The sequence below is a fragment of the Eublepharis macularius genome, chromosome 1 (genome assembly GCF_028583425.1).
Source record: "Eublepharis macularius isolate TG4126 chromosome 1, MPM_Emac_v1.0, whole genome shotgun sequence".
NCBI classification, from domain to species: domain Eukaryota; kingdom Metazoa; phylum Chordata; class Lepidosauria; order Squamata; family Eublepharidae; genus Eublepharis; species Eublepharis macularius.
Window position 1 is genome coordinate 79,203,969 of NC_072790.1, and position 19,002 is coordinate 79,222,970.

General features: G+C 41.4%; 1 protein-coding gene across 1 annotated transcript in view; it reads left to right on the top strand.

The window, feature by feature from the left end:
• The window catches only part of DOP1A (DOP1 leucine zipper like protein A), an 81,527-nt gene that overhangs the window by 25,586 nt on the left and 36,939 nt on the right, over nucleotides 1–19,002 (top strand). Inside the window, exons 4-11 of the mRNA XM_055000532.1 lie at nucleotides 434–604; nucleotides 4,102–4,291; nucleotides 5,858–5,956; nucleotides 7,724–7,823; nucleotides 10,056–10,165; nucleotides 13,246–13,354; nucleotides 15,901–16,021; nucleotides 17,008–17,127. Of these exons, the coding sequence (XP_054856507.1) occupies nucleotides 434–604; nucleotides 4,102–4,291; nucleotides 5,858–5,956; nucleotides 7,724–7,823; nucleotides 10,056–10,165; nucleotides 13,246–13,354; nucleotides 15,901–16,021; nucleotides 17,008–17,127 (1,020 nt within the window). The remainder of the gene's footprint in view (nucleotides 1–433; nucleotides 605–4,101; nucleotides 4,292–5,857; nucleotides 5,957–7,723; nucleotides 7,824–10,055; nucleotides 10,166–13,245; nucleotides 13,355–15,900; nucleotides 16,022–17,007; nucleotides 17,128–19,002) is intronic.

Sequence of the window (19,002 nt, forward strand, 5' to 3'; positions counted from 1 at the left end):
TGCTTACCTTTCTTAGGGATTTGCAGTTAATAACTATGAACAACATTTTATTTAAACTTATACATTCAGAGAATGGGGAAATGGAAAAGAGAGAGTACATTTCCCCACACAATTTATTTACCTTGCTCAGAAGTACAGAGTATCTATTGATAGAAGCACTGATTGTGATGATGGTGATACAAGCAAATTACAAGCACTGCTTGTGTGTCTTTCCTGTGTGCATGAATGACAGTGCAATCCTAAACAGAGTTACACTGTTCTAAACCCATTGTCTTCAGTGGACTTAGAAAAGTATAGCTGTGCTTAAGATTGCACTGCTAGAGAGCCGCCATGTGCTTTTAGTGATTATTCCCATGTGGTGAAAATTATAATATGAAGCAGGCTTCAAAAGCCTGCCATATTAACTTCATTTATCTGTGTTTTATTTTCACAGTTCTGGGTTATTTCCTCTTCTTGGCAATGCTGCTATGTCTGTCAAGCCAGCTTTACTCAGTCTGTATGAAGTCTATTATCTTCCTTTGGGCAAAACACTGAAACCAGGCCTACAGGGTTTGTTAACTGGGATCCTTCCTGGTTTGGAAGAGGGTTCAGAGTATTATGAGAGGTAAGATTGTAGGTTAATGCCATATTAATGCTGTTTTTAAAACCTGCATACTATAAAATTTTCTAGGACAGCCAAGGGGCACAGAGACATAGGTTCAGATTTCTGCTCTGCCATAGAGCTCTGTGGGTGACCTTGGACCAGTTCCTCTGTTACTTACTTCATGGAGTTGTTGGAGGTATAAGTGAATGAGGGGAGTTTGAATCCATAACACTGGCTATTGCAACCCCCCCCCCCCGCCCCACCATTGGATTCCAGCACCACAGCCTTACGTTAGGAATTCTTACCAAAACCCTTGGACTCTTTGGTATTTTTCCACTGCCACCATTCTACAAATATTCTACAAATACAAATTAGACGTCTCAATATTGGGCAGTCTGCTCCAAGCTCAGAATGTATATTGAATATTAGACATATGTGTGCTTGGGTGAGAAAAATGAGGCTTGCAGTTCTCCCTCTCCACCCTTCTCTTCAGAACTTTCAAAGTAAAATATAGACAAGTCCACATGGGTCAATTTCGCTCGTTCACTTCCCATACTGAAGCATTTTCCCATGATTGTCAGCACCAGATTTGCCACCATGAGTAGTCACTCTGGCCGCTATGAGGCTTTTCCCCAGCTTCCTAGGAGTGCTAATACCTAGGGGGGGGGGTGTTTCGGGTTCCCAGTTCGGACCCCCCCCCCCGAACCGGGCCTAATTTGTAAAGATTTGGTATTTCTGAATCAGGGCCACTATGATGGCCATTATTCGGAAATACCAAATCAAAGCTTCCTGAAGTGCTGCCCTGCGGCTGGCAGTGCAGCCCTGAGCTGCCAGCCGTTGCTTCGGCTTCTGCAGTGGGAGTGGCGGCGGCAGCGGCATTTGCAGCCACCCTGCCAGCCACCACAGATGTTGAAGCGGCGGCAGCCATGCCGGCAGCGGCGTTCACGGCCGCTCTGCCAGCCACTGCAGAGGCCTCTGCGGCAGCGTGGGTGGCAGCAGTCTTTGCTGCTGCCCTGCCGGCCACTGCAGAGGCCGAAGCGGGGGCAGGGGCAGCGACAGCGCCACCTCTGGTGTTCGCTGCCGCAGAGGCCGCGGTGGCATGGGCGGTGCAGGCACTGGCTGCAGCTTTCCCCACCGCTTTGCAGGCCGCGGCAGCAGCAGCAGAAGTAAGTGGGGTTGGGCGAAGGGGGCTCAGGGGGGAGGCGAGTATCTTTCTTCGGTATGCTCCAAGTCATTTCGAAGCATACCAAAGCGATTTCTGAAACTCGTTTAGGGTTATTCTGGATCGTTTTCCCGCTTCGAGTAAATCCGAAGTGGGAAAACTGAATCTTTTCCCCGCTGCACACCCCTACTTATAGCCCGACTTAAAAAAAAAAAATCTGCTTTGCTGTAGCCTGTTTCCCCCATGCATAGTCTTTTTTCCATTTTGGTGTTCCACCCACTTCCTCCCTCTCCTGTCCCCTGCCAGCACACTGCATTGTGATTGGCTACTCTTGTTAAGCTAGCCACTCCCCTTCCCCTCCTTTTCATGCTTCCCCACTTTACACTTTCTTCTTTTAAAATTTTTTTTTAAAGTCCAGTGCAGGATCGATGCATCGCTGGTTTGAAAGCACAAGGGGAAGTTCCTTTTTTATTCTTTTTGCTTTGGCATGGGTGGGAAGATTGTATATAGGTCCAAATATCTGGGTATCAAAAATAAAGATTTTAATATCAAATTTTAGAGAGGTGCAAATGGCCACATACAAGCCAATTCCATGCCTTTTGGCTTGACTTTAGGGAAAAGTGAGAAGTTATGTCCCCATTGCAGAAGGGACTTATGACTGACCAGCCAGCCCATGCATGTTTTCTCTGGGAATTCTTTCTCTTAGATTAGGTATCAAATTTTATCGTTTTTTATTTACCAAGCATATATCCTAAATACAGTTATTTTGCATAAATCAATATACAGGTAGAATAACACAGAGTACTAAACAGTATTATATACTGTATTACTATATAATATACTAAGTATATTATATAATATTATATAGTATTATAAGTATATTATATAATATACTAAGTATTATATAAGCTTCTCTCCTCCTTGAGCAATAGAGCAAGCCATTCTCTTCGCTGCAACTGCATGTGATCATGAAGAAAACAGGACAAAGATTTGCACCCGTGGACCAATCAGAAGCTGGTGTGCCAAAATTCACGCTGAGGAAATTTTAACCAATCACCTTCAGTGTAAAGATGAAAGGCTTTGTGCACTTTCCCCCAAATAGTGAGATGCACAAAGGCATGTGCTGTGTGCAAAGATGGGTGGTGTCAGACTGGAAACACATCCAAAGTTCACACTCACTGAGATGATGGAAGGCTGTGCCAGGTTGACCAAATGGTGGTATCTGTATGTTGATTTCATTCTCCACTTCCCAAATTAGGGCAGTGTAACTGTTGTTTCCATACTGGGAAATGGAGAGCAGTGTTTAATTGCAGCGACAAGCCTGCTTTGTTATAAACTCATGAATTGATTCATAGCAGGAAGAACAAAGGACCAAGAACCCTGAGCTCCCTGGAGGAAAGACAAGAGAAAAATATAATATGCTATTAATATTATCAGATATTAATATTATAAGATATTGCAACATATTACATTTTTAAGAAGGAAATCAGGCTTTGTAAACCATTGACATTAAAATCTGATTTTGCTGTGTGTATGTAATATGTATTGTTAAGTGGATTGGTCAGGATCTACAGTACTTTTAAGTCAATATTTATGTATATATTTATTTACTTTGTTTATACTCCATTCCCCGCCCCCCGCCCCATGGGAACCCAAAGTGGCTTATACAACATTCTTCCCTTCTCCATTTTAGCAAGTCAGCTGATTATGTAGAACAGTTAAATGAAACATGTTCAATCTTTAAAAAAAAATTAATTACATATATTAACTGGGAAACTATACAGAGTTCAGGGGCTTTGTGTAGCAGGGGACCAGAAACCACCTACCTAGGATTGCCAGGACCCTAAGCATTTCTTGGAATTGTTATGGTTAGGAAAGAGGGAAAGTGACTTTCCTTGCTGGGAACAACTTTAGACCAAGAGTTCCCGGGGTAGTTGCCTGCCACCGCTCAGGTATTTCCTGAGAACAGCTAGACTGATCTGCTGGGAAGCAGCTCTTCCAGTTCAGCCCTAGCAAAATAACCAAGTAACAGAGTGGAAACCCTGAAAAACTATCTTATAGCAAACTGTGGGTAGTGCCCAAACAGTCTGGCACATAGGGAAGAGAAATCAGAGAAATATCCCAGATAAATGGATTGTACCAAGGAAGCCAAAAATGCCTTAAAAGAAAGATTTATTATAGGGGAAAAGGGGGAAATGGTAGGGTTTCTCTTCCTCCTGGTAATATCTTAGCACTGCTTTTGACTTTGTTTTTTATTGGTGAAACTCTGTTACACACAGTCAGTTTGTGTCAGGATGAAACTATCATTTGCCCTCTGAGTTGTTCATGTTTCTGCTTCTCATTCCTTGCGCTGCAGAACCAACACTCTGCTGGAAAAAGTAGCTGCCGCAGTGGACCAATCCGCTTTCTACAGTGCACTCTGGGGTAGTCTTCTAACCAGTCCTGCCGTTCGACTTCCTGGAATTACTTATGTTCTCTCCCACCTAAACAGGAAGCTTTCCATGGAAGACCAGCTTTACATAATAGGAAGTGACATTGAATTGATGGTAAGAGTCAGCAAAGTTTAATTTAGTACAATTGCCCAGTCCCAGTAATTTGTCTCCATACACTTTTGAAGTCACTCTTGCTTCAAGAAATAAATCTGGTATACTTTACAGAAGCAGTTTAATTGCAAAGAACCTGCATGTTAATTTTTTTTTCCAGAAAACAAAATCTGTTCTGCCGATGATAATATTTTAAAATGCTTACATAAATTCTGAGAATGAGAATTGCATAGTTCATCAGGCTAAATCATAGGACACAATTTCATTTCAGTTTAATTTGTTTAGCACATTTAAGCATTTGCTTAAATTTTTCTTACAGAAATCAGTGAACTTTATTTTTATTTTACTTCATTTCAACTTCACTTTTCTACCTAGTGGGGACCCAGAGTGCCTTACAGCATACTCTCCACCTCCGTTTTTATCCTCACAACAACACTGTGAGCTAGGTTAATGTGAGGGTGTGTGAGTGGCCCAAGGTCACCCTGCAAGTTTCCATGGCAGAGTGGAGTTTCAGACCTGGGTCGCTCAGGTCCTAGTCTGACACTCTAACCACTACACCACACTGTGCTTAATTGCTGCCCCAAAGTAAGCTATTCTAGTGTTTGGCTTGTGAGTTGAGCTATCAAGGATAAGATGCTGGATCCTCCTGTTCACAAGCATAAGTGTTTTGTGGAGGAGATCTTCCCCCAGAAGCTCCCCTAAAAAAAAACAAAGGCTGAGGTTTGGGAAATAGTAAAAAGTCCGGTAGCACCTTTAAGACTAACCAACTTTCTTGAGGCATAAGCTTTTGAGAACCACAGCTCTCTTTGTCATGCATCTGACAAAGAGAGCTGTGGTTCTTGAAAGCTTATGCCTCAAGAAAGTTGGTTAGTCTTAAAGGTACAACTGGACTTTTTACTATTTTGCAATTACAGACTAATACAGCTAACTCTTCTGGATTTATGAGGTTTGGGAGATCCTCATGGACAGAATGCCATGAAGCAAGGGGCGGGGGATACTGCAATAAAGAAGAGTACTTGGTGGAAATTGCCCCATCTCTGCCATTGCAGGAGGGAGAGGGGATGGTTTCGTCCGTCTCCCTCTCTTTTCTTCAGGCTACCATGCTACACAACATTTTGTTCAACATGGAGAGGGAAGATGGGGAAGATCTGCCTCCATTAACCCCTCATGCTCATTTATTATAAGATCCAACCCATTATCTGTATCTTCCATATGTTACATAACTTGATATCAATTTGCTACATTTTTTCTGTTCTCTTCATTTCAAATCTTACTTTTTTTTATATAATCACGCATACAGATTTGATACACTCACACATAAAGCTGCATTATACTGGGGCTGTCAGAGTCAGTGTTGTCAACTATGACTTACAGCTCTCTAGAGTTTGGGTAGTCTTTCACATCATCTGCTATCTGGCCCTTTACTGGAGATGGAACCTGGGACAAGCTGCATGTTCTGCCACTGAACCATGGCCCCTCCCAACACTGATAAATGTGTCTGCATGTGTTTAAAAACAAGCCGAGCAGCATTGCTGCTTATACCTGTATATAATGGCAATTTTATTTCAGGTAGAAGCTGTAAGCACTTCAGTGCAGGATTCTAGTGTCTTAGTACAGAGAAGCACACTGGACCTGATACTCTTCTGTTTCCCATTCCACATGAGCCAGGTAAAATGAATAAGTATTCAGTGATACTCTCTATCTTTGTCTGTCTGTCTCCCTGTGTAAGTATACATATGTGTATTTGTGCACTAATCATGTATGCATACTTTAGTCACGCTTCCTTAAGATTTCCCCGTTTGAGAGTAGTGTAATCCAGTGTAATAGACACTCCCTCAGGCTGTGTTTATCTGAAAATATCTCCTGATCATCCTGAAATATCTCTGCTGAGTCTGTAGAGTGCCTTAAATGTGTATGAAGAGCTTCTACAATAGAGAGCCAATTTTCCTTTTCAGTGAAATGAAAAGAGCACCTGCTGGGGCACCTGGCTTTGAGACGACACCATGGAGCTGCTAGTGGAAGGGGGGAATTGAAGTTTCCACAGGAATGCAGCCCTTTGGATCCAAGCCCTTATGCTGTTTAACCAATTAGTGTCTCCTAGCTCTGAAATAATAAAATGTTGCCAGAAATTTGCTGGAACTGTTGTAAATGGTACAGGAAATGCACAATTTCACTTCCTAGTTAATTTGAAAACAACAGAAGTATTGTGATGAAGTACAGTAGGCAGGCAGGAAAAACACACAACTCTTTCTCCAGTGACTGGAGAAGTTCTGTACAAGCATCAGTTTTCCTACTTTGGGTAGAGATTACTAGATCAAGCCAATAAAGTTAAGGTAATACATTTGCTTTCATGGCACCTACTATATTCAGTTTTACGTACCAACTGGACTTTCAACAGTAAATAGTATCTGATTTATATATGATTTCCCCCCTTCACCTTCTTGATCATGTTCTTAGGGTTTTGCTACTGCTGCTCATTTGAGCTTTAGTTTGTATTGGGATAGTTTTAATGATTGTGTTGTGAGTGAATGTTCACTGATTTTTTATTACATTTTCTTGTTTTTTGTATATTACCTGAAGGACTTTATTATGAGGCAGCACAGAAATGTTTTAAAGAAATAAAATAATGCCATGAATCTTAGCATTTCTCAGATGAAAACACAGGGGTGAGGGGGGGGGATGAACACAAGAGCCAAGAAGCATTACATTAGTGCAATCCTAAACAAAGTTACTCCCTTCTAATCTTGTTGACTTCAGTAGGATGTAACTCTGTTTAGGATTACATTGTGAGATAGAAAGTTGTGGTTCAGAATTTCCTCCTTCAATGCAACTTATACAAGAGTAGTATTATTTGGCCATAAATGGCATTAATTACTTTGTTGGTAGCAGGGAAAGAAATATTTTTTTAAAAAAAATTCCGATCAAACCCTGTTGAGTAGTTTTGCATAATCATATGTAGAGGCTAGTCTCAGAAATCCTTAGACTTTAATAGATTAGTTGTTCTGGTTGAGTATTTTTAAGTAATACAAAGAAGTGTGTACTCAGACTACATCTTGTACTGATTAAGATTTGTTTTGTCCTTTAAAAATTCCTTTTTGTGATACAGTTAATGAGAAAATGTTAAGTCTTCATCACACTGATTATTTTTATTGCATTTTAATCAGGGTTTGCTTCTAGTATGTACTTTAGTTAAATTGAATATAAAAAGGTGGTGGGCTGCAGGTAGAGATTTGGTCACTGTGAGCTGATGACTGCCAAGGAACAAGCTGCTTCAACAAAGGATGGATAAAAATAGACGCCCTTTTTCATTAGGCTCCAGATGTCAGGCTGTCTAAATCCTAAGGATCAGTGAAGTGAATTCTTTCTGTGCCACCAAATCCTTAAATGTGATACTGGTTTCTATTTGGTGTTTAAATGTAACATTCCCAATTCTAGGCAACACGCCCAGACATGATCAGAATTCTGTCAGCATCTCTTCATGTAGTCCTGCGCAGAGACATGTCACTCAATCGAAGGCTTTATGCCTGGCTTCTAGGTAAGAGCAGGATTAATTTTTGTAACTGTTCTTTATTTGAAAAATTATGATTGACTTTGGAGCCTAAGAAGACAGAAAGAGAAAATAAACCAAACAGTACAGTTTAAAAATAACACCTGCAAGAAACTGGTAACTAATTCAACAAGGAGGGAAAATGAAGCCCCAGTAAACTCCCATCACCTCCTAAGCACTTTTATTTCAGTGCTGATCTAAAATGAAATCCAGCCCTCAAGTCATAGTTGACTTATGGCAACCCCAGGTAGGGTTTTCGTGGCAAGAGACTAACAGAGGTGGTTTGCCATTGCCTGCCTCTGCAACCTTGGTCATTGTTAGAGGTCTCTCATCCAATTACTAACCAGGGTTGACTCTGCTTAGCTTCTGAGATCTGATGAGATCATGCTCTCCTGGGCTATCCAGGTCAGGGCCAGTGGGGACCTAAATGTAGCCATTTCAGCAGCTTGCCTAAACAGGCCAAGCTCCCAGGCCTGGAAACCTCAGATGATACGAGGTTCCACTGACGGAGGGCCCCCATTGAACACCTGCTGTTTGCTGGTTTCTGATGGAGGTGGCACTTGCTCTAGAGACCTTTGCCTGGAGCTCAGTGATCAAGGAGGTTAGTACAAAGGACAAAGTGGTTCCTCAGACATCCCAAGTCCTAGCTGTACAGAGATTTTAAAAGTAAGAACCAGAAGACTGGAATTTAGCCATGAAGTAACTTGTAGACCTCTTACAAAATTAAAGTTTGTATGCCAAGTAGCAGATATCTGCCTCGAACCTTGCTGACACTTTCTGCCTAACTGAAATTCCTCAATTGCCTTCAAAGTCAATCACATTGCAGTAGTGTTGTGAATTATAAAGCTGCAGTCTGTGAAACCTGGTTCATGAGACTTTCTAAATAGTTTGGCCATTAACTATGACATCCCCATATGCTAGGATTCTCAGAAAAGGCCTTGTGCAGAGTTCCTGCCCTTGTCTGAGATCAGATTGGTAATGATAAGGAGCGTGGGGCCTTCTTGCTTATAGTGATTTCCCTCTGGAATTCCCTTCCTAAGGACTCTTAGCTAGCTCTGTCACCTTCCAGGAACTAGTGAAGCATGTTCATTTCAGCAGAGGTGAGGCAAACTGCTATTTGATAGACCAGTGGTTCTATTGCTTTCTTTTTTCCAGTTATATTTAAATAAGTTGGCTTGTATCCAGACAAATTGTGAACAGTGCAAAGCTTGCTGAATATGACTTTCCTGCCATTCTCCTTCCATCCACTGGCCCCTCTGTGGGGGTCAGGGGACCCACACAAACATCTGTGTGCATGTGCAGTAGTACAATAGGGCAAATAACACACACACCCCAGGCCATTTCAAGTTAGAGGAAGGCTGAAGCCTCTCCTCCCCACCCCCAAGTTGTGATCCAAACTGGGCCTCTGAACTGTTTCGGAACAGACTTTCCAGAGGGAACTCACAGCTGCAGTGTGACTGCCAGTGTGCATGGTAGTCACATGTTAAATGTCATATCTAGCTTGGGCCTCAGGGAGCAATCCTATATAGGTTTATACCCTTCCAAGCTCATTTTATTCAGTGGACTTAGAAGGGTGTAACTTGTTTATGATGGCAGTGTAAGAGAGTAGATCTGCTCAGGATCCTACTGAGGCCTATTTATTGGTGCTTATTCCTAGGGAAGTTTTTTTAGGATTGCACTGTAAGCTGTGATCCCAGGAGAACTTGATTCAAACTTTGTCTTAGCTATTAATTCATTAGATAGTATTGGACAAACCACTATGTCTTCGCTCCACTTCTGCAAGCCACTAGGTGTTAGCGCTCCCCTTATGCAATATGGATATAACAACACTAACTGCTTTACAGAATTCTTTTAAGAGTTACTGAAAGAATGTATGTGAAGCACTTAAAATCCCAAAGTAAATGCTATTGTTAGTATAATTTAGGTTTGGTCTTAATTCTTGCGAAGTCCTTTATCTTGGCTGGAAAAAATAACTTTGGAGTTCAACAGCTTTTACAACAAGGAGAATGTCAGATACATAAGAAAGTGGTTTGATGTTGTGCTCTTAATGCAACTAGTTGCCTTTATTAAATTTTTAATTAAAAATGGTCTTTCCTCTTGCCAACAATATTTGGACGGCAAAATGGTAAGTTGGTAGAAACGAGTTGTTGGTCTCACTGTTTGTTTTTTTACCAGTTTATTTTAGCACTGTATTAATCTGAACATTTTCTTTGCTTGAAGGTTTTGATAACAACGGTGCCATCATAGGACCTAGAAGCACAAGGCACAGTAATCCAGAAGAACATGCTACATACTACTTCAACACATTCTCTAAGGACATGTTAGTACAGGTAGTCACGCTTTTTGTATGTTGCTTATGTGATCTTTTGTGTGTGCAGTATTTCCAGGGCATGGTTGGTGTGGCTCATGATGGCCCTTTCTTCTTAGCCTGTGGCACAGACTGCACAGCATGTGACCTGCTAAGCTGAAAGTAACCCATCCGCTAAGAATTACGCACCTCCTAATTCTTGAACACTCTTCCATTTGCATATTTGAAGTTCCAAACAGGCAGCAAGTATGGTTGTTAATCATCGCTTTTGTGTGATGTTCTGCATTCAGTTTAGTAGGTCACAAGTTGTATAGGGCAGCTGCTGCACTTCCCTGCTTACAACTGACTTGGCAGCTGTTGTGATCATGAATGAGAACTGCAGTTTGCGTACCACTGCTCAACTCACATTGCTGTTCTACAAATTTGCAAATCCCACAGGCAATGTAGTTGACTGGGCAAGAAAGCAAAGAACTGTGTTCTGTAACCTTTCAAGACTTTGATGCAAACTGTGGTATTTTATTAGAATTTTTGTATACAGAAATTATTCTTAAAAACAACTTGTTGTTATTGGAAAAAGTGCTTTAAAGGTGCCTTCAGTATCCTCTGCTATTCCAGTATTTCTTTTTCTGTCCCATTATCACTATGATTTGGGCTTCCGTGCAATTTTGCATTAAACAAATTGATTCTTGTAAAAATAATGCCTTGTCTACAGAACATAAACTTTCATGAATATTGAGGAAAATGCTTAGATCAGGGTACTCAGATTTCTGCTTGAGGAATTCATATGTAGTACGCAGTAGGATCCCCCCCCACTTTTTTTGTCCATGCAGTCCTTTCCCAGGCCCATAATCGTGGCCCTCTATTATCCTAGCCATTTTCCATGGCTGACACAGAAGTCTCTTGGGCAGAAGACCATGTCTTTAAGCTGAGCACATGTCAATATTTCACTCAGTGGAGGGGGAGTTGATCAGCAGATTCCCAGTACAATTATTTCTCATTTGTTAATAGAAACAAACAAGTGGGGGACTTGCGGGGTGGGTGGGAATCTCATTTCCCCCTCCCCACCACATCTTCTTTCTCTTCCCCGGCCCCCTCATCCTATAGTCTCCCCTCTTTTCCTGCTTTCTTCTTGCCTTCCCACTCACCTCTGTCTGCTCCCCTGTCTACCATTCCCCCTCCCCCTGGCAGCCTCTTCCCTATGGTGCAGTTGTTTGGTGCTGGCTGAGCCAGGTCCAGTTGCAGAGAGGAGAATGAGAACTTGCAGCAGGAACTTCACTTTTTCCCATATCCCACACTATTTCCTCTTTCCCTCCTCCTGGCAGCCTCCATATGCTCACTTTCCCCTATGTCTTTCTCTCCATAAAACCCACTAAATAACTTACCTTTTATCTCTTCCCCCCTTCACCTATATTTCTTAATTTATTTCCTATATATACTGCCTTTCTCCACAATGGCGACCCAAAACAGCTTACATTATTCTCCTTGCCTCAATATTATACTCACAGAAACTCTGAGAGGTAGATTAGGCTGAGAGTGTGTGACTGGATCAAAATAGAAAAGAGCCCAGTAGCACCTTTAAGACTAACCAACTTTACTGTAGCATAAGCTTTTGAGAATCACAGTTCTCTTCGTCAGATGCATGGAGGGCAAGAAGAAACTGGTCAGATATATAGGTGGAGAGGGGAGGGGGGAGTAGATGCAATCAGTAGCTTCTGATGATGGGATCAGTTTGCTTCTGATAACGCAATCAGTTATTTCTGATAATGAGATAACCATTCATAGTCTCTACTCAATCCAAGCGTGACTGAGTCAAATTTACATATGAATTCCAATTCAGCAGCTTCCCATTGGATTCTGTTTTTGAAAGGTTTCTGTTGAACTACAGTGACCTTTAAGTCCTTGATGGAATGTCCTGGTAGACTGAAGTGTTCTCCCACTGGTTTCTGGATGTTGCCATTTTTAATGTCAGATTTGTGTCCATTTATTCTTTTGCACAAAGGTTGGCTGGTTTGTCCAATGTACAGAGCAGATGGACATTGTTGGCACATGAGGGCAGATATCACATTGGAGGATGAGAAGCTGTAAGAGCCAGAGATAGTGTAGTTGACGCCATTGGGTCCTGTAATCGTATTTCCTGGGTAGATATGAGGGCAGAGTTGGCGTCTGGGTCTGTTGCAGGGTCTGGTACCTGTGTTGGTGACTCTGCTAGCTGATTCATGGTTGTTAGTGAGAAGTCATTTAAGGCTGGGGGGCCGTCTGTAGGCAAGGAGAGGTCTTCCACCCAGGCCTTGTGTGAGAGAGGCATCGTTTTCCAGGATGGGTTGTAGATCACTGATGATACGTTGGATGGGTTTGAGCTGGGAACTGTAGGTGACAACCAGTGGTGTTCTGTTGTTAGTTCCTTTAGGTTTGTCCTGGAGCAGGCTGTTTCTGGGTACTAGTCTGGCCCTATCGATTTGTTTCCTCACTTCATTAGGTGGGTACTGTAGCCCCCAAAATGCTTGTTGTATGTGTGTGTGTGTGCGCGTGTGTGTGCTGTTGAACAATAGCAAGCAGCTGGGCAAGTCATGTGGTATCTAGTTGCCTAGTGGTTGCTTCTGGGCCTGGCTCCAATGAGTCTTCCCTCAAAGGCCAAAACAATCCTGGAAAGGGCCTTTCCCCTCCCCTGCCTTTTACTGACAGAAATCAAGCCTGGAATACTGTAAAAAGTTCCCCTAACAACAGCCACTGAGAGCATCTGATTAAAGCTACAGGTATTGATTTTATAATTTTGGTAGTTTTTTAAACCTCCAATTTATTTATTTTTTGAGATTTCAGATTTTCCTCAAACCTGTAGGAAGATCAGTGTAGTCTGTTCATGGTTCCCAACTCCAGATTTAAGTACACATATTAGGGCCACTTGGCTATTAGTTAATAACAGAGTATTATTTGCTAGCAACATATCCTCTCAGGGCTGGGACCAGTTAAAGTCCAGTGCCTAGAGCATGTCCAGTTCTCCTAGTTCTGTCTGAAAAGAATGGACTGCACCAGCATGAGTGGTATTTTAGTATAGCTTAAGTTTTCCTTCTTCGTTTTTGATACTAAAGGGTCTTCTTTTTACAGGCAATGGTGGGAATTTTGCAGATAAATGGACATGGAGAAGAGAGCACTTTGATGCAGGACCTGAAGCCTTTTCGAATTCTTATCAGTTTACTGGACAAACCTGAGCTAGGTAGCTATCGGAATGTGTATGTGTATGATTACTATCAGACAGAGTTATGGATATTGAATTGGATCCGAAGTACTTCAAACAGAGCTCAGCTTTCAAATAGAACTTCCTTTCTCCTCCCTTCCACCACATTCCCCCAAATTATATGCCCGTCACCCCAAGAATAAGACTTGAGTATGAGGTAGGGGTATATAGTGGGAGAGGCAGAAAACAAGATCTCTGTCTAATCCAGTGCTAACAGTGAAATAGGCATTGTGGAAAACATGTATTTGATCAAACCCTAATGTTTTCATTTTAAGAATGTTCTGCTGCTCTCTGCTGCCATTCACATTAAAGTGGCAAGGCTTGTTCTATAACTGGGTCTCTTCCAGCTCTATGATTCTATAACGACTGAAATAGCATTCTGCCTCAGCAAGTCACCCCAAATCACATTACTGTTTAAGTTTGTTGACACAGTGTTGGACCAGTGTGGAATATGTGATTTATTTGCTCTGCTGATTCCTAGTATGTGCAGCAAGGTACAAGAGACTAATAAGAACCATATTTATATAGTGTTGCAGGGTGCAATATCATTGCAAGGGTGTTAATAAGATGTTAGATATGTTGGTATATATGTCAAAATCACAGTTTAAGTGAATAACCTCCAGGAACAAATTGAGTAGCAGTCTTTTAAAAATAAAATACAGTTACTTCTTCCCTTGAGATCAAAGTAAGGCTGCAATCTGCAGATTAAGATCACTGTTTAAAACTTTAATGATTGCGAGCGCACATTAAAGATTAATGAAAGCAACTATAGTAATCATGTCAATACACTGGGCTGGCAACACCAATGGTGATCTTGTTCCCACTGTAACACATCTGATGCTGCCCTTTCTGAAAGCTTTCAGGACTCCTGATGTACTGAACTGTATTATACACTCAAAGAGTTACTCAAGTTCCCTCGTCTTAAATGTGCAATTGTTTGCTTTGAGTAAATGGGGTTGTCTCTGCATCTTTCTACATGGACAGCATGCATCTTTCTAAACGCAGTTGTTAATTGTATATTGCAAGGAATCGCAAGGAATTGCTTTCTTTCAGGTAGTCCATTTTTTTGGGAAGGTGGTTTCTCAAACTGCAATGTTTTATCACTGGAAGAATGCAAGCTGCCTCTCCCAGTCATGCATGTCTGTTGTAACTGCGATATACAATGAGAAGACTGAGGGTTGGCTCATCAAGGAACCCTTCTGTGCTGAGCCCACTGACAGCATGGCAGCCTAAGCCTTCTGAGATCTCCGGAGTAACTCTGCCTAAAAATGCACTGTAGATCTAATAGACTTGTTACAGAATGGTAGATTTTTCACTGAATGTTAGAAGGAACTTCCTAATAGAAAGAACATTTCAACAATGGAATTATCTGCGAGAGGGGAGGTTGTTCCTTGCTGGTGCTCCTCAGTCAGAGGCAGGACAGTCGTCTGTAGGAGCGTTCTAACTGTATGTCTTCTACAATGAGCGGGGGTGGGGCATGGAGTTAGATGCCTTGTAAGACCTCTTCTAACTCTAGAACTCTCTAATGCTAATCTGATTGTACAGTGGTAACAAGAACCCAATCAATATTTTGAATAAACAATGTCAAAATATATAAAGTGTGCTGGTCACCTCATCCACATGTTTGTTAAAATCCATTAATAGTTCCAAAAGGTTGATGAGACAGGACTTCCTTTTCAAAATTGATGTTAATGCTTTCTCAGAATTAAGCATATAGGAAAACATGATTTGCTATCTTTAGTACTAGCATCTAACTTCTTTAGAAGCAAACATTGTCCCATTTCAAAGTGCAAGTACTTACCTAGCTCTTTTGAAAATGAGAGCAAGACTACTTGCTAGGGAAATGTCAGGCAACAGCGTGTATCTTTTCCTACTTTGTATAAAGTAGTATTTTGCGGTAAGGCTGTGCGTCTTCTTTATGCAGTAGTGGAGCACAGCAAGTAGAACTAAATAATCAGTTTGTACCTGGGGATAATTTTCCCCATCCACCCCCCGTTTTCATTATGGCAGATGAGATCCTGACACTCAGTTGGCATTTATATGCAAGATATTAAGAAAATCATTTTTGTAATTTGTCAGGAAGGGTCTGTTATCTGCCTTGTTCTCTCTTTGCAGCAAAATTCAAATAGGCAGATTTTTCCAATTACAAGAACCCAACACTGACCAGATTTTCTCCTCAATTTAGCTTATGTTATTACTGCTTACATTTCAATAGTGGTTGGAAAGGGTTCGTTCTTATAGAGATGAAATTCTGAAAATACTGTCATTAGCTATCTTTTATATGCACAGCAGTAATCATGTGTTGAAATTTAATTTTGAAAGCAACAAATATGGAAATCTGTAGCTTTTGCATAGCTAATTGTAATAAGAGTACAAAAGAAGGCTGCAAATGAGTGTCTTTTGTTGTATATGCTATCTAATTGCATAATGGATTAAATTGTAGGCACTAATGATCTGAGCCCGGTTCTGACATTAGCTAGTGAATAATTTAAAATCAGCATAATTCTCCCTCTTTTTCTCTATAGGACCTGTAATATTAGAGGATGTACTGATTGAAGTATTTAGAACATTATATACGCAGTGCAAAGCAGAGCTGGATCTTCAAGTAGAATCTTCCTTCAGCAAGGACCATGCGCAGTTAAGCAGGTGACTAGAGGGCAGAGGTTAAAAACTGAAACTATAGTTTGTAGCCAGGATTAAAACATATTTAGATAGTTCCATGCACCCCAAGATGCTCTGGATTTGGTGTTTCTTGGGCAGTGGGACCTTTCATGCTGAATGGCAAAAGAACATTGAGAAAATGGAGTTTGCTGAATTTCAGGATAAGGCATTCCCTTGGCTGAGTGCAAGCCCTTGATGTACTCTAAAATAGTTTGCTTGGGTCTCAGCCTGTATTTTAGAAAGAATATTCACTAAATATTTATGCTTGAAACTATTAGCAAACAGTAGAATTTGAACTGTATCATTGCATATTATTGAATATAGTCAATGCCATCTATTTACTCCTCAAAATGAATCTAATGGATTCCCTTCCTGTTATCCCACATAGAATGAAATGACTTTTGAAGCAGTAGAGGTGGGAGAAAACTGACATCCCCTTTCTGCTGTAGATGTGAGTTTTGGATAGAGACAGTGGCTTCAATACAGATGCTGAATTATATTGTCACAACAAAGTCTTTCCCACTGTTGGCCATCGAAAAGGCTTGGTGCGCAAGGCTTTTCCACTTCAGAGCCTTCAATAAACCCTGTTTTCACTTGCATACCTCTCTGGCTTACAGCCCATAACTGTGGTTCTTTATTTTTTTCCCCCTAAAATGTGTGCCTTTTAAAATTTCTGTGTAGTCCCTTCAAAGCTGCTAAGATGCATAGATAAGACAGTAGCTGAATGATTTTTCCTCTCGGAGTAACCTTGTCAAGCCACAGATTTCCATCTTTCTTACACTGAACACCTCAGAATTTAGGAACAACACAACATAGTTTCCTGCATGGAAATGACAGTAAAATCCAGAAGTGGTAGGATGGTGTATGGGGACATGGAAGAGGAAAATTGGTGTGTGGAAGATCCAGAAATACATTTAGAGTGCAAAGGACAAAATGATTGTATACTAAATACTGTTACATTTTTCTTTTAGCAAATTAAGGGAAAATAAGAAAACAGCAGAGCTGATTAAAACTGCCAATCTTCTGTTTAATTCCTTTGAGCCATACTATATGTGGGATTACATTGCCCGCTGGTTTGAAGAATGTTGTAGGTAAGTTATGTTCCATAGAACGTCTTTGCATTTTAATATGTCCTGATGGAAAAACACAACAAGCTCAATTGTTGAAAGCCGTTGAATAATTTAAAGTTTTCTAAGTGACTAATAATCTAGTTTTTAAATAGAGGAATCTTTGTAGAATATATGACATAAATTTGATCAACATTAAGGTGACATAAGATTTTGTTTATTTAACATTATTATTTCATTCATAGTCTACCTTTCATAGCATCTCTTCTGGAATTTTGCAAAGCTTGTTACTTTAATCTTGGATTAGGTTCAAACTTCACACTCATGAATCACTTTGGTTCTCTGTGCTTGATGATTTATCTATTTTATTTACTTCATTTATAGTCCTCTTTCTCCGTGAAACTCAAGGTAGACTACCAAATGTAAAAACAATGCAATCACGCAGCAAATGTAAAAACAATGCAATCACACAGCATAAGATATCCGGCGCGTGTTATTATGAGAGTGCCAAATAAGGCGCATATAACACCATTCTTACGCAAGCTGCATTGGTTGCCAGTGGAGTACCGGATCAGATTCAAGGTTCTGGTATTGACCTATAAGGCCCTGTGTGGACTGGGACCAGCATATCTACGGGACCGTCTCTCCCCATATATTCCCCAGAGGACACTCTGATCAGGGGACAAACAGCTGTTGGTGGTCCCTGGCCCCAAGGAGGCCCGCCTAGCCTCAACTAGAGCCAGGACCTTTTCGGTCTTGGCTCCCACGTGGTGGAACGCTCTGTCTGCTGAAATCAGGGCCTGGCAGGACTTACTATCTTTTCGCCGGGCCTGCAATACAGAGTTGTTCCGCCAGGCATATGGCTGAGGCTGGGCCTCCGCCGGCCTGGGGGTGGGGAAGGGGGGGTGTATAAAACCCTCCCTGTGAAGGCTGTCCACCATCTTGTTTTAAATATGTTGTTTTAATGAATATGAATTTTTAATTGTATTTTAATTGTATTTTTATATGTTGGTATCCGCCCTGAGCCCGCTTGCGGGGAGGGCGGAATACAAATTTGAAATTAATTAATTAATTAATTAAATAAACAATGCAATAGAACTAGTATTAAAGAATTAGAAAATAACAAATGGGGAACCTGCAAGGATTTGTGGGGGTCACTTCATATACCTCTGTTTCCCCTTCCCTATACAATTTCCTCTTTTTTTCATCCTGGCACCCCCATATCATTTCTTCTTTCCCTGCTTTCTTCTGTCGTTCCAACTCACCAATCAACCTTTCTGCCCCTCCCCAGTCTTCAGCTTTATTTATTATTTATTTATTTTATTGATGCTCCACTTTATCCCTAGAGGAAACCCCAAATACATTACATCATTCTCCTCTCGTCTATTTTATTGTCACAACAACTTTGTGAAGCAGATTAGTCTTTGAGAGATTGACTGGCCCAAGGTTAACCAGCAAGCTTCCATGGCTCAATGGGGATCTGGACCTCGGTCTCCCAGATCTTAGTCTAACCACTATACCACACAGGCCTTCAGCTTTCCCCACTTCCTTCCTCCTGTCAGCCTGTCCTGAGATGTGTCTGGCCAAGTTGCAAAGGTTGTGTAGTAGCAGGTCACTCAGATGAGTTGTGTGGTGGCTAGGGCTTTTTTCTGGGGAAAGAGGTGGTGGAACTCAGTGGGTTGCCCTCGGAGAAAATGGTCACATGGCTGGTGGCCCTGCCCCCTGATCTCCAGACAGAGGGGAGTTTAGATTGCCCTCCACGTCGCCATCAAGAGGTTCCAGAACTCCATTCCACTGCATTCCTGCTGAAAAGAAGCCCTGGTGGTGGCCATTACCAGCTCCATCCAAGTCATGCAGGTTGCGTGGAGGCTGCCATTGGGCCCAGATAAGTTGTGCATC